At 42.5% G+C, this 23,049-nt stretch overlaps 1 protein-coding gene across 1 annotated transcript in view; it reads left to right on the top strand.

Annotated features, from left to right (window-relative positions):
• Positions 1-23,049, top strand: part of MFN2 (mitofusin 2) — a 495,982-nt gene that overhangs the window by 222,559 nt on the left and 250,374 nt on the right. The window contains exon 11 of the mRNA XM_044063040.1: positions 7,309-7,413. Coding sequence (XP_043918975.1) covers positions 7,309-7,413 — 105 coding nt within the window. The remainder of the gene's footprint in view (positions 1-7,308; positions 7,414-23,049) is intronic.

Consider the following 23,049-nt stretch of genomic DNA (forward strand, 5'->3'; position numbering starts at 1 on the left):
CTAGCTTGGCCCCTGACTCTACCTCCTGCTCCCAGAAAGCCTGATAGATAATACAGGGTCCCTGACTCTCACAAGTTCCTTTGTAAAAATCCTACTGCGGATCCTGAGACCATTTCACAGGGACCCAAGGGCATTAAAGCTACTACTGCTAAAATTCCTACCACCTCTGATAGACACTCCAGGGCGCTGGATAGATGGGTTAAGAAGGTATACACTTCTGCAACTTTGGCCATTAGGGCCTTAAACTGCCAGTTTCATATGTTAAAGTATCAGCAGCATATTATTGGATTGCTTAAACAGAAAATTATGTTGATTCCTGATTGTGCTGAAAATAAGGATTTACAGGATTTACTGCATTCAGCTGAACAAGTTGGAAAACGTTCTTTGCAATGTAGTTTTGATTCACTAGAGGCATCTTGCAGGGCTGCTTTAACTGGGTCTGTACTTAGAAGGCATGCTTGGCTTAAGGAGCAATCCTTGCCAGATCATGTTAAAGTGAAATTACTGGATGCTCCCTTAAACCAGGACCGCCTGTTTGGCAACAAGGCAGAAGTAGTTCTTAAAAAGATGGTGGAAAAAGCCGAATCAATGCAAACTGTTAAAGATTTTTTGCAAAGTACAACCTCCAAGGTTTAGTAGGCATTGGCCTTCCAAGAATTGGTCTTTCCCTGCCTCTTACAGACCACCTCAGTCCAAACCCAGATCCAGCACATCTCCCAGGCTTCAGTCCCAGGGTGCGCACAGGACTAAGCAGTGGTGGGCCCCCACTTCCAAATCTGGGAGTAATAAAACTCCCACCTATGGTAAATTGTCTCAATGACTTATTTTTAAAACTGCCAAGCACTTCTCAACTGACTGCCCGTTTGGGGGGAAAGATTGCTCTTCATGCAAAGAAACTTGGGAACTCATTACCCAGGACAATTGCGTTTTTAATAGTGTCCCAGGGATACAGATTTCACTTCCAAATGTTACCAACACCAAGCAGGTGGCCGGATCTACCCCCAAATCAGTGGGCAGAGGCCCAAGAGCAAGTACTTTCTGTCTTAAGCATGGGGGCTGTTCAGTTGGTACCAGAAGAGGAAAAGGGACAAGGTTTCTACTCGAGACTTTTCTTGGTACCCAGAAAAGACAGTCCATGGCGTCCTATCCTGGACCTGTCTACTCTAAACACCTTTTTGGTGATTCCAAAATTCAAGATGCTGACTTTTCACCAGTTGTTCCCTATGCTAGGCAAAGATGCTTGGTTGGCAACACTAGATTTAAAGGAAGCATACCTGCACATCCCAATCAGGGAATCTTGCAGATGATACCTACGCTTCAAAGCAGGCTACATGCACTGTCAGTTCTCTGCACTGCCCTTTGGCTCATCTACTGCACCCAGTGTATTCACAAAGTCCCTGGCTCCAGTCATTGCATTCTGCAGGCAAAGGAATATTCAAATATACCCATACCTGGATGATTATCTAATTCAGGCAGAAAGCCAGGACACACTGTTGAGTCATCTGGCATTTGTAAAGAAACTGCTAATCTCACTGGGGTACATCATAAACGAAAAGAAATCTCACCTATTACCCTGCCAACAAATTGTATTCCTGGGAGCAAGCTTGAATACAACTTCAACTTCCCTGATGGCTTTCCTCATGCCAGAGAAACAAATTAATTTGACAATCTACTTCAAACAAGTGTCCACAAAAACCCTGCTATATCTGCAAGGCAAATACTACAATCGTTGGGGTCCATGGCCTCCTGCATTCTTCTAATTCCATATGCAAGACTGCATATGAGGAAACTACAATGGTATGTAAAAAGCCTATGGTGTCAACATTCTCAGGATCTAGACGCTAGAAGCAATGATTCCTGTCATACCTTGCCTACACCTAGAGTTCCTTTAGTGGGCAGAGGCCTGCCACCAAAACAAGGGACTACCATTCACAATACCCCCTGCCACCCAAACCCTAACAGCAGACGCATCAGACTATGCATGGGGGGGGGGCACACCTGGCAGGGAAGTGCATTCAGGGCAAATGGAACCCAAGTCAAATGCACCTGCATATCAATCAAAAAGAAATGTTAGCAGTACAGAATGCTCTGACAGCCTTCAAGGACCACATTCTTCCAGGACAATTAATGGTAAAGATGGACAAACACCACTGTTATGTGGTACATAAACAAGCAGGGGGGTACACATTCTTACCCCCTCTGCAAACTAGCCATGGCGTTGTGGAACACAGCCTTGAGCTACCAAGTGCATCTACAAGCTCAGTTCCTGCCAGGAAAACTAAATACATTGGCAGACAAACTAAGCAGAAACCTCATGGACCCACATGAGTGGAAACTGGAAACAAGGATTTTCAGCATGTTGACAAGCAAATGAGGGAGCCCAGATATAGACCTGTTTGCCTCCCCCCAGAACTGTCAATTGGACAAATTTTGCACAAGGACTCCCCACAAACAAGCTTGTAAAGTGGATGCTCTGTCCTTCAGCTGGAAAAACCTATCAGTTTCTTTCCTCCTCTGCCTCTGCTCTCCAAACTGCTACTAAAGATTAAACAAGACAAACCAAGAACGATTTTGATTGCACCAGACTGGCCACCCCACACTGGTACCCCCTCTTGTGCATTGTGTCACTGTTGACCCTATGGCACCTGCCCCAGACTCCTACCCTATTATCTCAGCAGGAGAACCAGATTCTGCACCCTCAGCTTCAAACACTGAACCTAGCAGCCTGGCTAATTACCTAATCTCTCCTTTACCATCCCTCAGTAAACCAGTGATGGATATTATTTTAGAGGCAAGGAGGCCTAGTACTGGAAAATCTTATGCTGAAAAATGGAAAAGATTCTGTACCTGGAACCAATCTCAAGGGATGAGCACAACAGTGCCCGATTTTACCTCAGATTTTACAATACTTAACTGAGATGCTTCACAAGGGCCTGTACTTCTCCATCAAAATTCACACCTCAGCCATTTCAGCTCATTATAACACAGAACCCTCCCCTCTTCTCTCATCCACTGCTCAAGCAGTTCCTCAGAGGGGACAAAAATTTACGACCACCCAGGAGAGCTCCAACTCCAGCCTGGGACCTTAACTTTGTATTGGAAAAACTCACTGTTCCCCCTTTCGAGCCAGCTGCTACTGCAGACTTAAAATTCCTTTCTTGGAAAACAGCTTTTCTTTTAGCAATCACTTCAGTAAGAAGGGTTTCTGAATTACAGGCCCTTATGGCAATGGAGCCTTTCATCATCATTCATGCGGACAGGGTGTCCCTCAGGACCAATCCCTCCTTCATGCCCAAGGTGGTATCCAGTGTGGCCCTTGATCAGTCCATTCATTTGCCAACCTTCTGTCCTAATTCACAGAACAAAAGGGAACGGAAACTGCACTCATTAGATGTGCACAGACAACTTAGATTCTACTTGGACAGGACTAAACCTCAAAGGAAATCTGAACAACTGCTGGTGGCATTTGCTGCAGGGGCAGAGGGGAAGTCTATTTCAAAGGAAACCATTTCCAAATGGATAGGCCATTGCATTCATTTCTGCTACATGCACCATGGAAAACCTATCCCACGGGGGATCAGACCACACTCAACCAGGGCTGCATCTACTTCTACAGTTTTTGTCAGACAGACACGTCCCTACCAGGGACATCCTAGAAGCTGCTACCTGGAGTTCTGTGCATACTTTCACCCAGCTTTACCATCTGCCACTCTTCTCTAAATCCAGAGCTGGCTTTGCCACTGCAGTCTTGCAGGGCCTTATAGCTGTTCCTAATGCTATCTAATTTTTCTCCTCCCATCCTTAACTTTGGGAATCTACCCAAATGTGATGACTGCAACAATGAAACACGAAGAACATAGTACAGTTGTGTACACTTACCATAAATGTAGATGTACGAGTGTATTCACTGTTGCAGTCCTGGTTATCCTCCCTTCAGCCCCCTTGCTACTTTTGGCTGTACCTCTACTCTCCTTTACTATGCTCAAAAGCTTTTTGGTGTATTTGCTTTTTTTGTTGGAGGTATAACCTTGTGTATTTATAAGTTTAATTGCTTCCCATTAGGGGGGCACCTGACATCTGGGGCAAGAAAAACTGATGTAATGGCGTCGGCTGCATGTTTTATACCACTGACGACCTGATGTCACAGAAGAAGGGGACAGCAACCGACACAGGACCCAAGACTTTGTTACTCAGGCCGACTGAGGGCTACTGCAAGCAGATAACCCAAATGTGATGACTGCAACAGTGAATAACACTCAACATCTACATTTATGGTAAGTGTACACAACTGTACTATATGAGGACATCTACATTATTTTAGTTCAGCCAGTCCCAGATTTGTATTGTGAGGAGTCTGAGAGAGAGAGAGTTGGTTTATGATTAAATACAAAGATTTCCCTGCAACTGACATTGGATTTGAATGCATGAAGTAAGGGCTGACAATAATGGTTAAGGTTTTTACTTCACAGGCAGAAGGTGCAAGGTTTGATGATCACCTTTGAAGGGAAACTGGCTAAGCTTAAAATGAGCCTGCAAGGCAGCTAGCCTAGTACTTCCCTGTGAACATTTCAAAAGTTGCTTTGGGGTTGGGGTTTGGTTGGTGTTTACCTCACAGACATATAGAATACAGGGGCAGCTAGTCTAGTACTTACCTGTGAATCTATAGGTGATACTCCCTAGAGTAGAGGTAGTGCTATCACCACACTGGTAGTGTACTTGTGTAATTATACAGATATGGATATCTTTGAAGGCAGGAAAGGTAAAAAAAAAATTGATGTTTAGGCTTCTGGCATTCAGCAGGGTTATTTTGATATTATACAGTTTGAAATTTGCTTTGTTGGGATGTCCTTGAAGTGAAGTCTGACCCAGAGGCTGCTGCCTCACCTTGTTTTTCTATAAAATTGCTGTACTGTCAAAAATTAAACTTGTCTTCATCCATTAAAACATAAAAAATAAGAAAGTCTCATTTAAGAACTTAGTTGTACACCTCTTATTTTATACTGCAGAAGTAAATTAATGTTTCGTCTTCTGTTTTTAGTTGGCATACTACAACCTTGGGAGTGTTTAATGTTAAGTTTTTATTTGTTTAACATTTTTTTACCGGGAATGTCCGACTTGGAACTAAGCCAATTTTCAGCAGAGGCCCGGGGAGAAACATTCCAGATAAGTGTGATAAAGTATCCTTCCCTGTGTTTATTCATAACATATTGAAATTAGACTTGTGGAAATTCAGTCTGTCATCCCGTACTGTGAAATAATCACCCAGTTACTTTGCTCCAGAATACAACTGTACTACATTGTACAATATAGATAGACTATTTTACAATAAGCAAATTCTCGACTTTGTAGGAACTCATTCAGGAAACTGCCTGTCAGTTAGGCCCATGCAACTTTGTAAGGTTCTGGCTGAAACAGACATCTATAAAGAGTGATGCAGCCTGTGTATTTTCGAACTCGGTGTGTGTGTGTGGGGGGGGGGGTGGATACAGTAAAAGATGTCTTACAGTTGCAAAAAACAGCAGAGTAATTTTAGTAAAAGTTAGGATACCCTTGGTGTAGCATCTTATCACCAGAAACTGAAAGTAAAGACGACTTAAATTTCTTGTCGGACTACCTAATTTTAAATTCTTGCAGTTAAAGATGCATAGTCATACTACTTGTAGATCCTGGTTTTCTGTTTGTCTGCTTCACGAAGGGTACTACAGTTGAGGTTAAAGCATGTGCTTATGGATTGAAGTTGACCTAGGGAAGCAAAGGGTACTAGGCATTGTTTTGCTTGCTTCCACAGTACAAGACAGTGGTAGATGCTTTCTTTACTGTGATGGCTGTGTACATTTGCTTGACTTTCCTTCAATTGATTGATGTCTTAGTTATCATGTTCTAACTGAATGATCACTTCTGTAAATGTGTATTCACTCATAAGGCATCTTGCTTTAGTATATTCACTGCAGGATCACCGTTTTTGTGCACACTCTTGTGTACTTTTGTGAGATTTTCTACTTCCGCTACAGTTGTGCAGCTCTGGAGTTAGTATGTAAGTAAAGGAGTGTGAGGTACCGGGGGAGGGCTTGCTTTTCTGCAAAAATTGGGGGTTGTTAGTGTTGTAGTTTCTAGGGAAGTAGTGTTCTTAATCAGTTGTGAATAAGGAACTGGTTTAGAAATGACGATGTGGTCATAGGGAAGCAATTTACTTTATGTACTTCTCCCAGTGATTTCTGACCTATGAAAATTCCAAGCAGACTAGTCAAGCTAAGCCTTATAAGCTGTGAGCACCTCAGAGGTGCATGGCTGTTCATTCCCTAACTCTTTGGAACCCACTCCCATGGTGACCTAAAAGGGCTCCACATGTGGTTCTGAGCTTTGTCATTGACTTAAATTTTCACAGCTGAGTTCATGTAGGATTTAGAAGCCATCAGAAATAATTAATTTAGCCCTGTGGGCAGGGACATGTGAAAGGTTTTCTTTTTTTTTTTTTTTTTTTTTGGGCTGTTAAACTCACTTATTCACTGTCATCTAATTCAGTCATTAGCAGCCTGGTAGAAGAAAGATCTCTAGTTCTGCACCATTGAAATAGTTCATGAGAAAAAAAATCTTCTCTTTAAGGCCTTCCCAACTGTCTTCCCAGTGGCTGTTTATTGCTCAGATGAGAATAAGATGTTTTCACTATTGCCAGGATAAAGCAGTTAGTGCTTCCCAAAGATCTATCTGTTCACATCCATACTTCAGTTTCTTATTGCTTGATTTGCCCCCATCTTGGTGTACTTCAGACTTTTTGGCACTGAGCTTGACAAGCTGTAGCTTGCACAGATGTCTGTGTTTGGCTACTTGCTGGTAACATTTATTGCCCCTGTCTTATCATGAAATTTGTCCATCTTATCTGAAGTAGTTAATAAATTCCATATTTCATGCTATGAATATTGCATTCCACCACCTCATGTTGCTAGCAGTTCCTGGGACGAGCCTTAAATCATATGGCCTAATGTCTTTCTGCACATTGTGTTTCCCACCTGTGGAAGCGGTTTCCTTTGTGACTTGGGGGATGTTCCCCATTGGCCTGCTTCTAAAGCTCCATAAATCTGTAGTTATTTGACCTGGCCTTTAGCGACAACCCGTATGAAGAACATCTGCTCTTGTCTTACCCTGTAACTGTTGCTAGTTTTTTTATTTTTATTTATTTTTTTTGTTTGTCTCATTTTTTTTAATGTGTAGATTTTATTATTCTCCTGCATGTTGCCTTTTGTATAGTGTGCCTAGTTGATAAGCACTTCAGTACGTCTGAATTTGAACAGTATGCATGCTCCTTTACAGGTGTCAAATGCAATGGCTGAGGAGATAAGACGGCTTTCTGTTCTAGTGGATGAATTTCAGTTGGATTTCCACCCATCCTCTGTGGTTATTAAAGTATACAAAAATGTAAGTTGGCACCCATTCTATTGTATTGCAAGTGTAACTAAGCACATGTTTGATTCCATATGTACTGCAGTGTAAAACAAAAAGTGAGACTTTGGAAAAATGAGCATCAGTAAAGAAAAGCATGAAAATCTGCTTGTTGTTAGTTGTCTTACTTGTACATGTTGTATTCATAGTACTCTGCAATTTGTAACCTGGTCACAGAGGCAACAGAGTCCGTAAAATGTACTCTCTCTGTGTATGTCTGTGTGGGTATACACACGAATACTGGTTTTGTTTAGATCAGGGTGTCCTACTCGTGGCCCTAGGGCCACAGTCTGGCCCTCCAAAGTACTTTATCTGGCATTCGGTATGTCCTACAACATACTGTATTGAATGGACAGATGCATGTTGAATATGGTAATGTGGCCCCCAAACTTTGTGAAGTATGATAAGTGGCTCCTGAGCTAAAACATTTGGACACTGCTGACTGAAAGTGTTCAGCAATTTCCCAGTCTATTGAATGAAATGCACTTTGAAATAGTGTGTTTTCAAAAGCTATCACTGTAGTATTGTAGCATCAAGGGAGTCTTAGTTCTAGAAACAGACTTCTGAGTCAGGGGTTCTGTATCTGCCAGTCCTCAGTTGCCACTCCGGAGAGATGACTCAAACAATTGTGTAGATGCTATCAAGCCTCCAGCTCAGAGCTGTGTTTTTGCAGTTTGTGCCAGTGGATGAGGTCATCAGATAGGGGGCACTGCAAGTTGAAATAAGTTGTCAGTGCCTGTACACCTAGCAGCTATTTAATTCTGTCTTCTTGGTTGACCACAAGCTCAGTTCTTTGTAAGGTACCATTTGCTGATAGTGTAGCTCTACTGGAAGACTTTAGCATTCATTTAGCGAATGATAGATATACCTCCAGAGGTGTAATTTGGAAGAATTGCTTGCTGGTTAAAACAGGAGTAAAACCATAAAGGATGGAATCCTTTCCCAAGAAGGTTTCCTTTGTGAGTCAAAAGGCAAGGCTCGTGCTCCCTTTTTTAGGCCATTTCCTTGGGATACTTGCAGTACTCAAGATCCTTCAGTGAAGAAAACTTTTCAGTGCGACTCTGGATCACTTGTATGTATGTTGAGCTTTCTCCCTGGAGACCTTAGTAGAGTGTAACTAAAATAGCAGAAGAGCAGTGAGCAAAGGTTGGAACTGAACAAAAGTAAAAGATATGTTGCGAATGAACTTTCCAACCAACACAACTGTAAAACACTGTTAAAAATAAAGAAAGGGTAAGCTGCTTTACAGATCGCTTTTTCAGACCAACCATAAAACTCGCATACAGACAAATTATTTAAAAAGCCCACTGAAGCAAATCATCTCAGTGGTAGAGGTCATGTGAACTAAGAACTTAAAGATGTATTATCATTTAGACCAGGATTTCTGTCTGCTCTTAACAGAATAATCCATGTCAGCTCTCACTGCTCAGTTCTGTTCTTGATGTCACCACCTCTGATATTTAAGTTAACAATGTCTAGTATCAGGAATTTAAAAGAATGATTACGGTCCATGTTCATCACATGTTTGGCAAGACCATTGGTATTTTTAAGCGTCTTGATGTCTCAGATGGTCCAGGATTCTGTCCTTAAATGTTTGATTAGTTTTGCCAACATAAAACTTATCACACGCTGTGCAACTTGCAATGTAGACTATATTTATACTTCGGCAGTCTGCATAAAAAGCAAATTCAATATTATAATCTGCTGTAAGATGTTTAATATAAGAAGTAGACCAACTATATCTAAAGGTAGAACATGAGTGACACACAAATGTCCCTTTGAGATCACATTCAATGTGATCAGTATATGTCCTCTGCCTATAAGAGAGCTGGTGTTTAACTGAAACATTATTCTTAAATGAAAAAATGGGTGTCACTCCAGTGATATTCTTCAAGTCCTCCTCACTTGCCATTAATATTGGCCAATTCCTTTTGATAATATCGGAGACCACATTGATATTTGAATAAATCAACAAATATCTCGAATCTCTCTTCAGCTTTGTCTTATGTGCAGGCACTACATTAATAACATCTGAGAAGTAAGGTCTTGCAGTGATTTTCTAAGTGATCGTATTTCAGAAGTATCAAGGATTTCCTTACAGGAATATCCCTTACTCAAAATCAGTAGTCTGTCAAAAACAACCTGTAGTTGTTCATTATCACAAAGCCTCATTGCTGTCCTGAATTGTCCTTTCACTACATTCTTAGGCATTTGCCTGGGGTGCATGCTCGATTTGAGCAAAAGGGTATTCTTTTTACAAGGCTTCCTATAGATTCCAGTGCTCAGGCCATTAAACAAGTCTTTCAACACTGTGACATCAGGAAAGTAACTGATGAGTTGGAAAAAAAACAAGGCTAAATTTAAGAAAATTAGTTGTCTTACGTAGATGCTCAACAAATTCAATAAGCAGATCAGACGTGCCTTTCCGAATCAAAAACATATCGTCCACAAAGCGCTGATAAAAACTTACATATTGTGCATAAGGATCGTTTGCTAAAACGTTCTTCAGTTCCCATTGCACCAACACCATATTGGCATATGTGTTAGCACACAATGTGCCCAAGTCCATTGCAGTCTTTTGAAGATAAAACTCAGTTCCAAAGACTAATACATTAGTTTCTAAAATTAGCTCCAGGAGGGTACATATAAGCATGACCTTACTATTTGACAGGTCACTCTGCATAGTAAGAAATGCTCTAATGTTCTATATACCCGTGTCATTGGGTATGACTGTAAACAGCAAATTAATGTCCAGAGCAGCAAAGATGAAGTCTCCCCCTCTGTCACCATGAGCAATGCCATGCAAACAAATCATTAAGGAAGCTGTTGGTGTCCTTCAATACAGTGTCCACTCCTGCAAGCACTAGTCTCAAGGTCTTTTCTACAAAAATGGACAAGGATTCCGTTAACCACCCTTTACTTGATGTAGTTGGGTGCATGGGTGGATGAGCAGCATCCTTATGCATTTTTGGTAAACCGTAAAGAAGATTGTGAAATTAGATTTGATGGTGTTAATCAGTAGTTTTTCTGATGCCCATGTGCAATGCAAAGAGGTTATTGAATGATTTATTAGAGTCTCGAAGTAAACTGTCCTCAGCATACATTAGTAAATTTAACATGGGGAATCTAGTGTGAGGTCATTCACGCAGAGGGAGAAAAACAAGGGTCCTAGTACTGGACTTTGAAGAACACCCATATTTAGGAAACACGTTATCTAAGAGTGAGTCATTAGCATAAATTTTAAAGGATCTACCAGTTAGGTAATTTTTGAACCATGTAATTGTTTTGTCACCATATTTGAGCTGGGTAAGCTTGTTAATTAACTGGTAATCATTAACTGTGTCACATTACTGAATACCCATCATTAATATTACTATAAACATTAGTAGCAGTAGTCAGTAGGGCTGTTTATTCTATTGAATTTATTTCAAAAGTCATGTTGAAAGTAGGCTTTCAAGAAATTCTAATTGAGGCAGAGGTTTCAGATAAGTCTGTGATCTTTAAGAGTTGTGGAAGCAGAAATTTCAGGAAGAAAGTTGATAAGAGTATTTGAAAGAAAGTGTTTTTTGTTGAGTTTAGCACCTGCATGTTTGTTTTAGTAGGAGAGCTTTTGTTTCTTTTACTGATTTACTAGGAAAGGCTCACCCAGACTCTGCTACAATTTGCTGTGAAGGAAAGGTTAGTTTGCTTTTTATTTGTTGTATTTTGTATTACTTTATTGCCTTTTTATATTTTGAATACTGTGATGTGTTTTCTTTACCTTGTGTTTTACTTGTAGGCTGCTTTACAATGCATATTAAAACTTCAAGAGGGACCACAACGCTCTCTCTTGAGAGTCGGGCAGAAAAATGTTCCCACTCGCCCACCCTGTTACTATTTTGTTCTTAAATACTACTGTCTTTCTAGTTGCCTGCCTCTTATGTTAATTTGACCATATAACTCATTTCCTCTCTGCTTTCACTGGCGTGTGTGAGTAAGCACAACATTATCATTTTGTGAAATCACTCCCCTTCAACTATTTAAATTTATTGGCCTTCCTACTGTATTCCACAGTACCAGAATACAAAAGTGACCACCCCCTTTGAATCTGTCTTGCTGTTTTAAAAATAGTGACTCCCTACTTGGACAAAACTTAAGTTACCTACTTTCACATCTGACTTCTCTAGTGCACTCTGCAGTGTTTAGGATAAACAATATTTTTTCATCTTACCTTTAAGCATCCCTGTGACAAGCACTTGCTCTAATACCTGCTGGAAAGCACTAGAAAGCCTTAAACTGATACAAGCACTCAACTCTCCTTGTTAATAAGGAGAAATTAATCACAGGCACTAAACAGCCTATAATTGCAAAGTAGCTGGCTAAGGTAAGGGAAAACAGCTCCTGTACTTAAAAAAGCACCAAACCAGGCATGTCCAAGGGTTAGCTTCCGGTGATTTCTCCTGTCCACCTGGTGAATCTGGGCATACTGGGGCAATGCAGCAATTCTTATGTACACAGACAACCCTCTCTTCCTATCACCCAACACTACAACCTGTGAGAGATGCACTTACATAGCCAAAGTGGAAGCAAAGCTCTCTCCCCCCAAGATTGTGCTAGACAGTCAAGAGGAGAAGGTTAACAACCGCACTACACCTCAAGCAACACAAAGCACTTCTAAACCCACACCACCAACACCCACACATAGCAACACTAAATCAACATATGCGGAGGCCCTTAACTGTAACCTGCCCAAGCAACAAGGACCTCCGAAGCTGAAACGCAAACAAACACCAATCACAACCAAAGTGTCACATAGCTCACAACACCAGTGTGCCACCCAGCAAGACAATGTACCTAACACTTTAGTCATAGGTGACTCTATAGTCAGGCACACTGATATCCCCACTCACCAGGCTGAACAAGGAGAAAATTACAACTGCCTGCCGGGTGCCAGGATCCGCCACAAAACACATGCACTCAAGTCACTCCACAACTAGTACAAGTATGACTCTGTCATTGTCCATGTTGGAGTGAATGACTTGAGACGTACCTCCCTGGACTACATGAAAAGAGACATGAAAGAGCTCTTGGATCATGTGGCCCAGGCAGGTATGACCCTAGCCCTGAGTAGCATCCTGCCTTCGCCCAGAATGATACCACAATATAAGGACAAAATGATTGACTTCAACAATTGGCTAAGCTTCTGGTATCATTCAGAGGGGATCCAGTATCTGTCTGCCTGGGACGACATGATCGACAGACCACGATGCTTTGCCAGAGATGGTCTGCACCTGTCGTCACTGGGATTCAGGTTACTGGCTAAGGCACTTGCCACCCCTATAGTGCCTTTTTTAGACAAATTCAAAGAACAAAACTACCACCGTAGCAGGTACAAGCATGCAAAATCTGAAGGTAATGCTACTCAATGCTAGAAGTGTAAACCCCAAACTGCACTCTCTCGAGGCACTCATAAAAATGGAGAACATCGATATCTGTGCAGTAACAGAGACCAGGTTCAAGGCTCCAGAGAGCACCCTTGCAATACCAGGCTACAACTCGTAGCACACTTTTCGGCCACCAAACCAGGACTGAAACACTAAAGGTGGTAGAGTGTCTATATTCACCAAGGATATTCACACCACCAGGCTAGTTGCGCAACATGATACGTCTGAAAGTCTGCAGGTGCAACTAACACTAGGTAAGACTGCAATCCAAATTGTAGCTTGCTACAGATCCCCAACCATTCTCACTACACCTTTCTAAACATACTGGAAAATATTAAGATACAGCCAAACACCCTAATACTGGGTGACTTCAACTACCCTGCCATTAACTGGGAAAACTGCTCGTGTACCAACATCTTTGCCCAACGGTTCTTGGAATTCATAAATTCCAACGCCCTGGATCACCTAATTCATTGTCCCACCAGGGGCTCCGATATCCTAGACCTGGTTATTACCAACATGGGAAATTGATGCTCCACACCTGTGGTCACCCCCTTGTTGGTCAGGTCAGACCGTAAGCTAATCACCCTTAACATCCACATCCCACCCCCACCCCCCAGTAAGGAAACCTCCATAAAAAACTTCTCCAAAGCCAACTTCATGCTACTCAAGTCAGAAGTGACTAACTTCATGACACCCATGCAGATGGGAACTGAAAGTTCAACTGCGGAGTCCTACACTAAGGCACTGTATGAGCACATCCACTCATGCATGAATTGTGCAATCCCAAATAGAACCAAGATGCTCTCTTCCAAAAAAATGAAGTCAATCTGATGGTCGCCTGCCATAAACAAACTTTACAACAAAAGGAAGACACTGTTGCAGAAAAGAGGAAAATCCCAGGATGCAAAAAACTCCCTTACCAGCCTCAGTAAGAAGCTGAGATCCCTCATAAAATCCTCCAAAGCTAGTTACGAAAATAAAATTGCCAAAGATTCCAAAGACAACCACAAGGCATTCTATAACTATGTCAAGAATCTAAATGGCAATGCTCAGGTCTGCTCTGAGCTACAACAGAATGACATTAAATATACTGATCCCAAGGATATTGCCAATATCCTGGCAGATCGATTCAGGGCCAACTTCACCCCCCTCTCACCCCCTAAATGGCCCATCTCAATACCGGAAGATTGCCAAATTCCAGTAATAATGGCCACACAGGTAAAAAACGCACTCTCCAAAGCTACGAATACAGCATCCATGGGACCAGATGACATCCCGAGCTGTGTATTTATTTTATTTTATTTATTTTACATTTGTTGACCAGGATAGTCTGACTGGATGCATGTCCATTTTCAGCGGAGGCCTGGGGAGAAAAGCTCTAAGGGTAAGCAGATACAGCATTGCATAATACCAGCATTACATATTACAAACAGACTATTTACAGAGATTACATAGATAAGCAAGTTAAACAAGTTCCACAGGTTACAGTTAATCCTGAGCACGTCAGGATTAAATTAAATTACACAGTAAACTGGTTAACAGATTTTTACACATTCTAGAGAGAGTTAGCCAGGCTTGATAGATTGACATAGCCAGTTAAGTGACGAATGTTGTTTGAGTCTAGTTTTAAATTGACCTAAGGTGGAAAGTAAGGTAATATCAGCTGGAAGAGAGTTCCAGGATCTACTTAGAGTTTGCAAAGAGAGAATCACCGGCTGTGTTGTTAATTTTACTAGTCTGAATTAGTAGTTTGTTAGAGGATCGAAGCAGTCTAGGATTGTTATAGGGGGTGATAATATTTTTAAGTGCAGGAGTATTGTCTGGATTATAGAGGATTTTATAGGCCATAATCAGTTAGTTATACTGGATTAGGCTGGGTAGTTCAAGCCACCCAAGCTGATTTAGATTGATGCAATGATGTGTCCTAAAAGGCAGCCCAGTGGCAAACCTGGCAATGTGGTTGTAGCAAATTGAGAGTTTAAGGACAGTCTTGTTTAAATTCGAGAGTAGAGAGGATGCATACAGAAGGGTTGAAAGAAGGTGAGAGCGAACTATGGCAATTTTAGCTGGAGGGGTTAGGAAGGCTTTTATTCTGTAAAGTGACCCTAGTTTTTTATTGATGGTTTTGATAGTTTGGTTAACATGTAGGTTAAATTTTAGATTGTCTATGATGACACCTAATAGTTTTGTAGATGGGTCAGGGGAGATTATTGTGCCATCATTTGATTTTATGGTAAAGGTGAAAGCGGTAGACCTACATGTTGGTGAAAATAACAGCATTTTAGTTTTTTTGGGATTTGGGATCAGACGATGTTCAGAAAGCCAGTTTTCTATTGTATTAAAGGTGGTCTGGGTAGCTGACCATAACTCTACTGGAGATGTGGCTGAACAAATCAGAGTAGAGTCATCAGCATATTGGATACAGCTGACTTTTGGGATAACAGTATAAAGGTCGTTAATGAAGATGGAGAACAGCAAGGGCCCTAGTATAGAGCCTTGTGGTACTCCAAGGGTGTTAGGTGTACTACATGAACTACAAAATTAACTGGCTCCTCACCTAAGTGTTATGTTTAATCATAGCCTCACCTCAGGCTTCATGCCCACTGAGTGGTGCACAGCTACAGTTATCCCACTCCACAAGGCGGGATCCACCTTGGATCCCAGGAACTACAGCCCCATCAGTCTGACGAGCCTGATCTGCAAGGCCATGGAACATATTATCATGGAACCTATAAACAAAGACATTGTCAACCTTCAAACACTGGACCCCACCCAGTTTGGATTCATGAAGGGCTGATCTTGTCTCCTGAACCTGATTTACTTCTTCGAATCAGTCTCCAGAGTCGTGGACGAGGGTAGGGCATTCATACAGCCTATCTGGACCTCGCCAAGGTCTTTGACACCATCCCCCTTTCTGGAATCATAGATAAACGTACTAAGCAGGGCATTAATCCCTACATCACTCGATGGGTTGCCAACTGGCTTACTGACAGAACCCACACTGTAAAAGTAGCCGACTCCAAATCCAGCTCCAGATAAGTGGAGTACCTCAGGGTTCAGTCCTGGGACCACTCTTGTTTGGCATCTACTTCTGTGAAGTACAGGCCAATACTAAGGGACTCTGGCTAACAAAGTTCACAGATGACTGCAAACTGGGAGCCATTATTGAATCTCCAAATGATGTGGATACCCTACAAAAGGGTCTTACCAGAAAGAGATGCTTGATGCCAAAGCCATGGGCTCAAGCTCAATGCCAAGAAATGTATAGTTATCCCCTTTGGGAAAAAACATGTACCCATGAAATTACCACATAGGTGGCAGCACACTAAACACCAAAAGTGTGATAAGAGACTTAGGGACACAGGTGGACAGTGGTCTCACCTTCGATAACCACATCACCACAATAGTCAGGAAATCCTTCTGTGTGGCACACCTCATCACTAAGGGCTTTTCATCCAGAAAAAGAGGTCATTGTCCCACTGTACTCATCCCTCATTATGCCCATTATAGAATACAATGCCCCATTTGGTATGTACCTCTCAAGACACCTGCAACAACTGAAAAGGCCACAGAAATACCTCACTAAAAGAATCATAGGCCTAAAACAGATACCCTATGCTGACCGCATTAAAAAAACTCCAGCTATACTCTGTCACATATCATCTACTCAGAGGCTATCTCTGCTTAACATACAAGGCCATGTCAAACCCAGAGCTGTTGGACATGCTACACTTAAAGAAATCCCAATCCCTCAGAGCCACACGCTCCAGGGATCTAAACCTTGTCATCACAATGAACAAAATATGCTGGAGGGATTGGTTTCTGACCCAGAGACTCCCCAGACTCTGGAATAGACTGCCCATACATGTCAAGCAGAGCGCCTGTTTCATCTGGGAGCAATAGAATCAGTTCCTGCTCAGCAGGTAGGCCAGGGTTTCTATTCCAGACTTTTTCTAGTTCCAAAAAAAGAAGGCACCTGGCATCCCAATCGAGATCTATCAATTCTGAACTCTTTCTTGGTCATTCCAAAGTTCAAAATGCTCACTCTGCATCAGTTGCTGCCACTGTTAGAAAAGGATTCCTGGCTGGTAACTTTGGAACTCAAAGAAGCTCATCTGCACATCCCTATCAGTGAAAGTTACAGGCAATAACTTTGTTTCAGGTTGGGCAAGCAACATTATCAATTCTCTGCTCTGCCCTTTGGCTTTTCTACTGCTCCCAGAGTTTTCACAAAGTGTCTGGCTCCAGTCACTGCTTTTTGCAGGCAGAAGAAAATTCAGATTTATCCATACTTAGATGACTGTCTGATTCAAGCAAATTCTAAGGGAACAGCTGTTAAAGGATCTAGAATTTGTAAAGACTCTTCTCTCTTTCCTGGGTTACACTCTCAACGAGGAAAAATCAAAAATGGTGCCATCCAAGGAGATAACATTCCTGGGAGCGAGACTGAACACAGCCACCCAGAGGATATATCTCACCCAGAAGAAGCAGACAGCACTTTCACTTTACTTCACGGCTTGGCAAGCCTGTCCCAGCTCCCTGCAAGGAAATACCTGCAAGTTCTGGGATACATGGCCTCTTGCATTCTCATGATTCCATATGCAAGACTGCATATGAGGAAATTGCAATGGTACCTCAGGAACATTTGGTGTCAAACACACACAGGACCTGGATATGATGATTCCTCTGCTTCCATGTCTGCAGACAGAGTTTCTATGGTGGGCAACAGCCTGTTTGCACAACCAAGGCATGCCTTTGTCCACCTCCTGCCACTCAGGTTCTTACCACAGACGCATCGGACTATGCCTGGGGAGCACACCTGGATGGCAGATGCATACAGGGACGTTGGAATGCCCAGCAGATGCACCTGCACATAAATCTAAAGAAGTTGATAGCAGTTCAGCAGGCCTTACTAACTTTCAAGCATCTCCTTTCTCCAGGGACCCTGCTTGTCAGAACAGACAACACCACAGTCATGTGGTACATCAACAAGCAGGGAGGGACTCATTCTTACTCCTTATGCAGGCAGAGCATGAATCTTTGGTCCATAGCAGCATCCCTGGGCCTGCATCTCCTAGCTGAATTTCTTCTAGGAAGGCTCAATGTTTTGGCGGACCAGTTGAGCAGACAAACCCTGGATCCTTATGAGTGGCAGCTGAACAGAGCAGTCTTTTACAGCATCATTCAACTTTGGTGCACACCTCAGGTGGATCTTTTCTCCTCCCCAGACAACCATCTTCTACCTTTTTTTTGCACCAGACAGCATCACAGCAGAGCCTGGAGAGTGGATGCTCTGTCCTACCCTTGGACGCTGCTGTCAGTTTATGCCTTCCCTCCTCTTCCCAGAGTATTATTGAAGATCATGGACGAACGACCAATGACTGTTCTCCTAGCTCCGGACTGGCCCAGACAGCATTGGTATCCACTGCTTTGCAGTCTCTCCCAATTTCCTCCTTGGCATCTTCCTCTGAAACCAGATCTTTTGGTTCAGGAAGGGGGAAACATTCTGCATCCTCATCTTCAGTCTCTCCATTTAGCAGCATGGCTCATCGTATGACTCCATCCTTTTCTTCTTCCTTTTCTTCTTCCCTTTCCCAACAGGTGGTTGATGTGCTAAGGGAGGCCTAGCACTAGGAAGTCTTATGCTGGCAAATGGGAAAGGTTCTCTCACTGGATGCAGGCTAGAGGGTAATCTTCTTCTCAGCCTACCCTTCCTCTGATCCTAGAATACTTGGCTGATTTGCTTCAGGGTGGTCTTTCTTTTTCCTCTATCAAGATCCATGCTTCAGCCATTTCAGCTCATTGTTCTTTTGAGCAGCCCATTTTCTCTCATCCCCTGATGAAAATGTTTCTCAGAGGTGCTTGCAACTTAAAACCTCTCAGAAGGGCACCTACTCCAGCCTGGGATCTTAATTTTGTTCTAGAGAAACTCACTCTTCCTCCTTTTGAGCCAGCTGCCACTGCAGATTTAAAGTTTCTCTCTTGGAAGACTGCCTTCTTCTTAGCTATAACTTCAGCAACGAGGGTTTCGGAGCTGCAAGCTTTTATGGCTGCGGAGCCTTTTTTTATTTTTCATGCAGATAGGGTCTCTCGAGAACCAACCCCTCCTTTATGCCTAAAGTGGTTTCTAGCCTCACTCTTAATCAGTCCATACCCCTTCCTACCTTCTTTCCTAATCCTCAAAATAGGGGTGAAAGGATCCTACATTCTCTTGATGTGCAACAGCTCAGGTTTTACCTGGACAGGACGAAAAACCCTTGGAAGTCAGCACAGTTTTTGGTCAGTTTTGCCCCTGGAACCCAGGGCAAGGCTATTTCTAAGCAAACCATTTCTTAGTGGATTGCACATTGTATTACTTTTTGTTCCTTTCATGGCAAGGTTCCTCCTCAAGGGGTTAGAACCCACTCAACTAGAGCAGCTTCCACTTCTGCAGCCTTTTTAAGGGGTGTCCCTACTAACGACATTTTGGAGGCTGCCACATGGTCTTTTGACACTTTCACAAAGCATTATAATTTGCCTTTGTTTTCTAGAGCCAGGGCAGGGTTTGCCACTGCTGTTCTGCAGGGCATTATTTCCAATCCTTGATTCTTTTGGTTCCTCCTCCCTTTTCTCTGGGCTTTGGTAATCAACCCATTGGTTAGGACTGCAACAGTGAAACATGATGAACACAGTGCAATTGTGTACACTTACCATAAATGTAGATGTTTGTGTGTATTCACTGTTGCAGTCCTGGTTTCTCTCCCTCCTTCCCCCTTTTTTGGTCCTCTCCTGTTCTCTTTTCTTAAGGTACAGGTTAAATTTGGTATTGTTTGCCAAAGTTGCTTTTGGTTTAAGCCTTGTTTTCTGGAGGCTTCTGACTGTTATAGGTTCATAGGTAGTACTAGGCTATCGGCCCTAGGGGCCATACATGCCTAGCCAAAAAATGTACCCTGGCTTTTGCCACCCAAGAAAATTATTTTCCTGTGCCCCTGTCGAGCAGAGCCACAGAAGTGATCCCCGGGGTGAATTTCCCATTTCTCATCCAATCATCAAGATTTTTCTTGAAGAGTTCTAATGAGGAGCTCTGTTTGATATAGATAGGTAGTATGTTCCAGAGTATGGGAAGTCTCTGGGACAGGAATCTATCCCTCCAGCATGTTCTGTTTATTGTGGTGACAAGGTTTAGGTCCCTAGAGCGTGTAGCTCGGTGGGATTGGGATTTCTTTAACTGGAGCATGTCCAACAGCTCTGGGTTTGACATAGCTTTGTATGTTAGGCAGAGATCGCCCCTGAGTAGGCGATATGCGATGGAGTAAAGCTGTAGTTTTTTGAGACTGTCTGCGTAGGGCATCTGTTTGAGGCCAGTAATCCTCTTTGTGAGGTATTTCTGTGGTCTTTCCAGTTGCTGTAGATGTCTTGTGAGGTACATACCAAAAGGGGCGTTGTACTCTATAATGGGTCTAATGAGTGATGAGTAGAGGGGAACAATGACCTCTTTTTTTCTGGATGAGAATCCTTTTGTGATGAGATCAGCCATGTAGAAGGATTTCCTGACCACTGTGGCAATGTGATTATCAAAGGAGAGACTACTGTCCACCTGTGTCCCAAGGTCTCATCACATTTTCGGCATTAAGTAGGCCAGCCATGTGGTAGTTCATGGATACAGAGTTTTTACCAAAGGGGATGACAATACACTTTTTGGCATTGAGCTTCAGGCCATGGCTTTGACACCAGGTATCTGTCTCAATGAGGCCCTTTTTTTAGTTTGTCCACATCGTTAGGAGTTTCGATTATGGCTCCTAGTTTGCAGTCATCTGCAAACTTTGTTAGCCAAAGACCTTCTGTGTTAGCCTGCACTTCAGAGAAGTAGATACCAAACAGGAGAGGACCCAGGACTGAACCCTGTGGTACTCCACTTGTCACTGGTCTGATCGGATTTGGAATCCGCTACTTTCACAGTGTGGGTTCTGTGTGTGAGCCAGTTTGCAACCCATCTGGTGACATAGGGATTTATACCTAGTTTAGTGAGCTTATCTGTAATTCCAGAGTGGGGGATGGTGTCGAAAGCCTTGGCGAGATCTAGATAAGCTGTGTGAACCATTTTACCCTGATCTATAGCTTTGGTGACTGCTTCAAAGAAGTCAGTCAGGTTTAGGAGACATGATCCGCCTTTTATAAATCCAAACTGGGTAGGGTCCAGAGTTTGGAGATACCAATGTCTTTGTTTATGAGTTCCACAATGATACGTTCCATGGCCTTGCAGACCAGGCTCGTCAGGCTAATGGGGCGGTAGTTCCCGGGGTCCATCGTGGCTCCCACTTTGCAGAGTGGGATAACCGTAGCGGTGCGCCATTCAGTGGATAGAAAGCCTGAGGTGAGGCTATGATTGAACATGGTACTTGGGTAGGGTGCCAGTTCATTCTGTAGTTCGTGTAGAATGCAGCCTGGGATATTGTCAGGTCCCATGGATGCTGTGTTCTTGGCTTTGGAGAGTATGTTTACTACCTGTGCAGCCGTGATTATAGGAACTTTGCATTCTTCCAGTATAGAGATGGGCCCTCTAGGGGTTGAGAGGGGGTTAAAGTTAGCAATGAACCTATCTGCTATGATGTTGGCAATATCCGTTGGTTCTGTATATTTAGTGCCATTGTGCTGTAACTCAGAGCAGATCTGAGTGTTCCCATTTAGATTCTTGACATAGCTATAGAATGCTTTGTGGTAAGTCAGTGGCAATGTTGTTTTCGTAACTAGCTTTGGAGGATTTTATGAGGGATCTCAGCTTCTTACTGAGGTTGACCAGGGAGTTCTTCCAGTCATGGGATGTTACTCTTTTTTGCAACAGTTTCTTTCTTCTGTTGTAGAGTTTGTTTATGGCAGAGGACCACCAGATTGGCTTCCTTTTTTTGGAGGATAACATCTTGGTCCTATTAGGGATAGCATGATCCATGCACTCGTGTAAGTGCTTATAAAGTGCATTTGTGTAGGATTTGGCAGTCATACCTCTATTGTCCGTATGGCAAGAAAGACTGAGGAAGTGACGTTGGCTGTCTCCTTTTGTATCGAACGTCCTGACGTCCTTTACAACTGATGACAGCCGATGTCATATTTGCTTACCTTTGATATTCTGGCCGATCGAGGGCTACCGGGAGCCGGATAACCCATTGGTTAGGACTGCAACAGTGAATACACTCTAACATCTACATTTATGGTACGTGTACACAACTATACTTTTCTACCTCACCAGGGATGGTCTGCACCTCTCCCCTCTAGGCTTTTTAGACATTAGCTTAAACATTGTCCTTCCCCATAGTGCTTTTTTTAGGCAATGTCAAGCTGAAAGTGCTTTAGAAATAGCAAATCAAAACCAAGAAAATCTAAAGGTGTTGCTGCTCAATGCTAGGCTCTAGACAAGAAACTCCACTCCCTACAAGCTCTCTTCATCCTGGAGAATGCTAACATCTGTGTGGTCACTGATACATGGTTTAAAGCCATGGAGACCACACTGGCAGTGAAAGGCTTTGCCTTCCATACACACAGATCAGCTGTTACACAGACTGGGGCTAAAGTTGGAGGGGTCTTTATTTACATCAAAAATAAATATACCTCAAGGCTGATCAAAGAAGACAATGCACTTGAGCTTCTCCACGTTCAAATAAACATAGGCAAAATCCCATACAACTTCTTGCAAGATATAGATCCCCTTTCTATAACCCAAGAAACTTATACCATGTGTTTAACATTTTCATATTTATCACTTGTCCTCTAACAAGCGGGGTAATTCATTTAGATGCTTTAGAAATAGAATAGAAATGCATCAGGCTGGATAGCAGCATCATAAAATATAAACAAACTAACTAACAGATAGACCTTACAGACCTATATGCTTACATCTCAACAGCTTACTACAAAATTGCAGTTAGGCTTACATGTGCTCAGTATGTATACATTTGTGCAAGCCCTTGGATAGCTTCTTAAAGATACATACACACACATTGATCTACACCCTCCATCTTAAAAAGATTGCTCTTAGTTTAAAATAACATTGAAATTAGACATGCATTACTATAGACATTAGAAACAAACACAATGTTCATGTCCAAGTTGCCTCATATTTATAACATGGTCTGGAGATTCGGCTGAATCTGGTAACAGAACAGTCTGGACTGGGTTTAACAACAAGGACAGTCTTTGGTGAACAACTCGTATC

The sequence above is a fragment of the Protopterus annectens genome, chromosome 2.part1 (genome assembly GCF_019279795.1).
Source record: "Protopterus annectens isolate FY-2018-M chromosome 2.part1, PAN1.0, whole genome shotgun sequence".
Classification (NCBI taxonomy): domain Eukaryota; kingdom Metazoa; phylum Chordata; order Ceratodontiformes; family Protopteridae; genus Protopterus; species Protopterus annectens.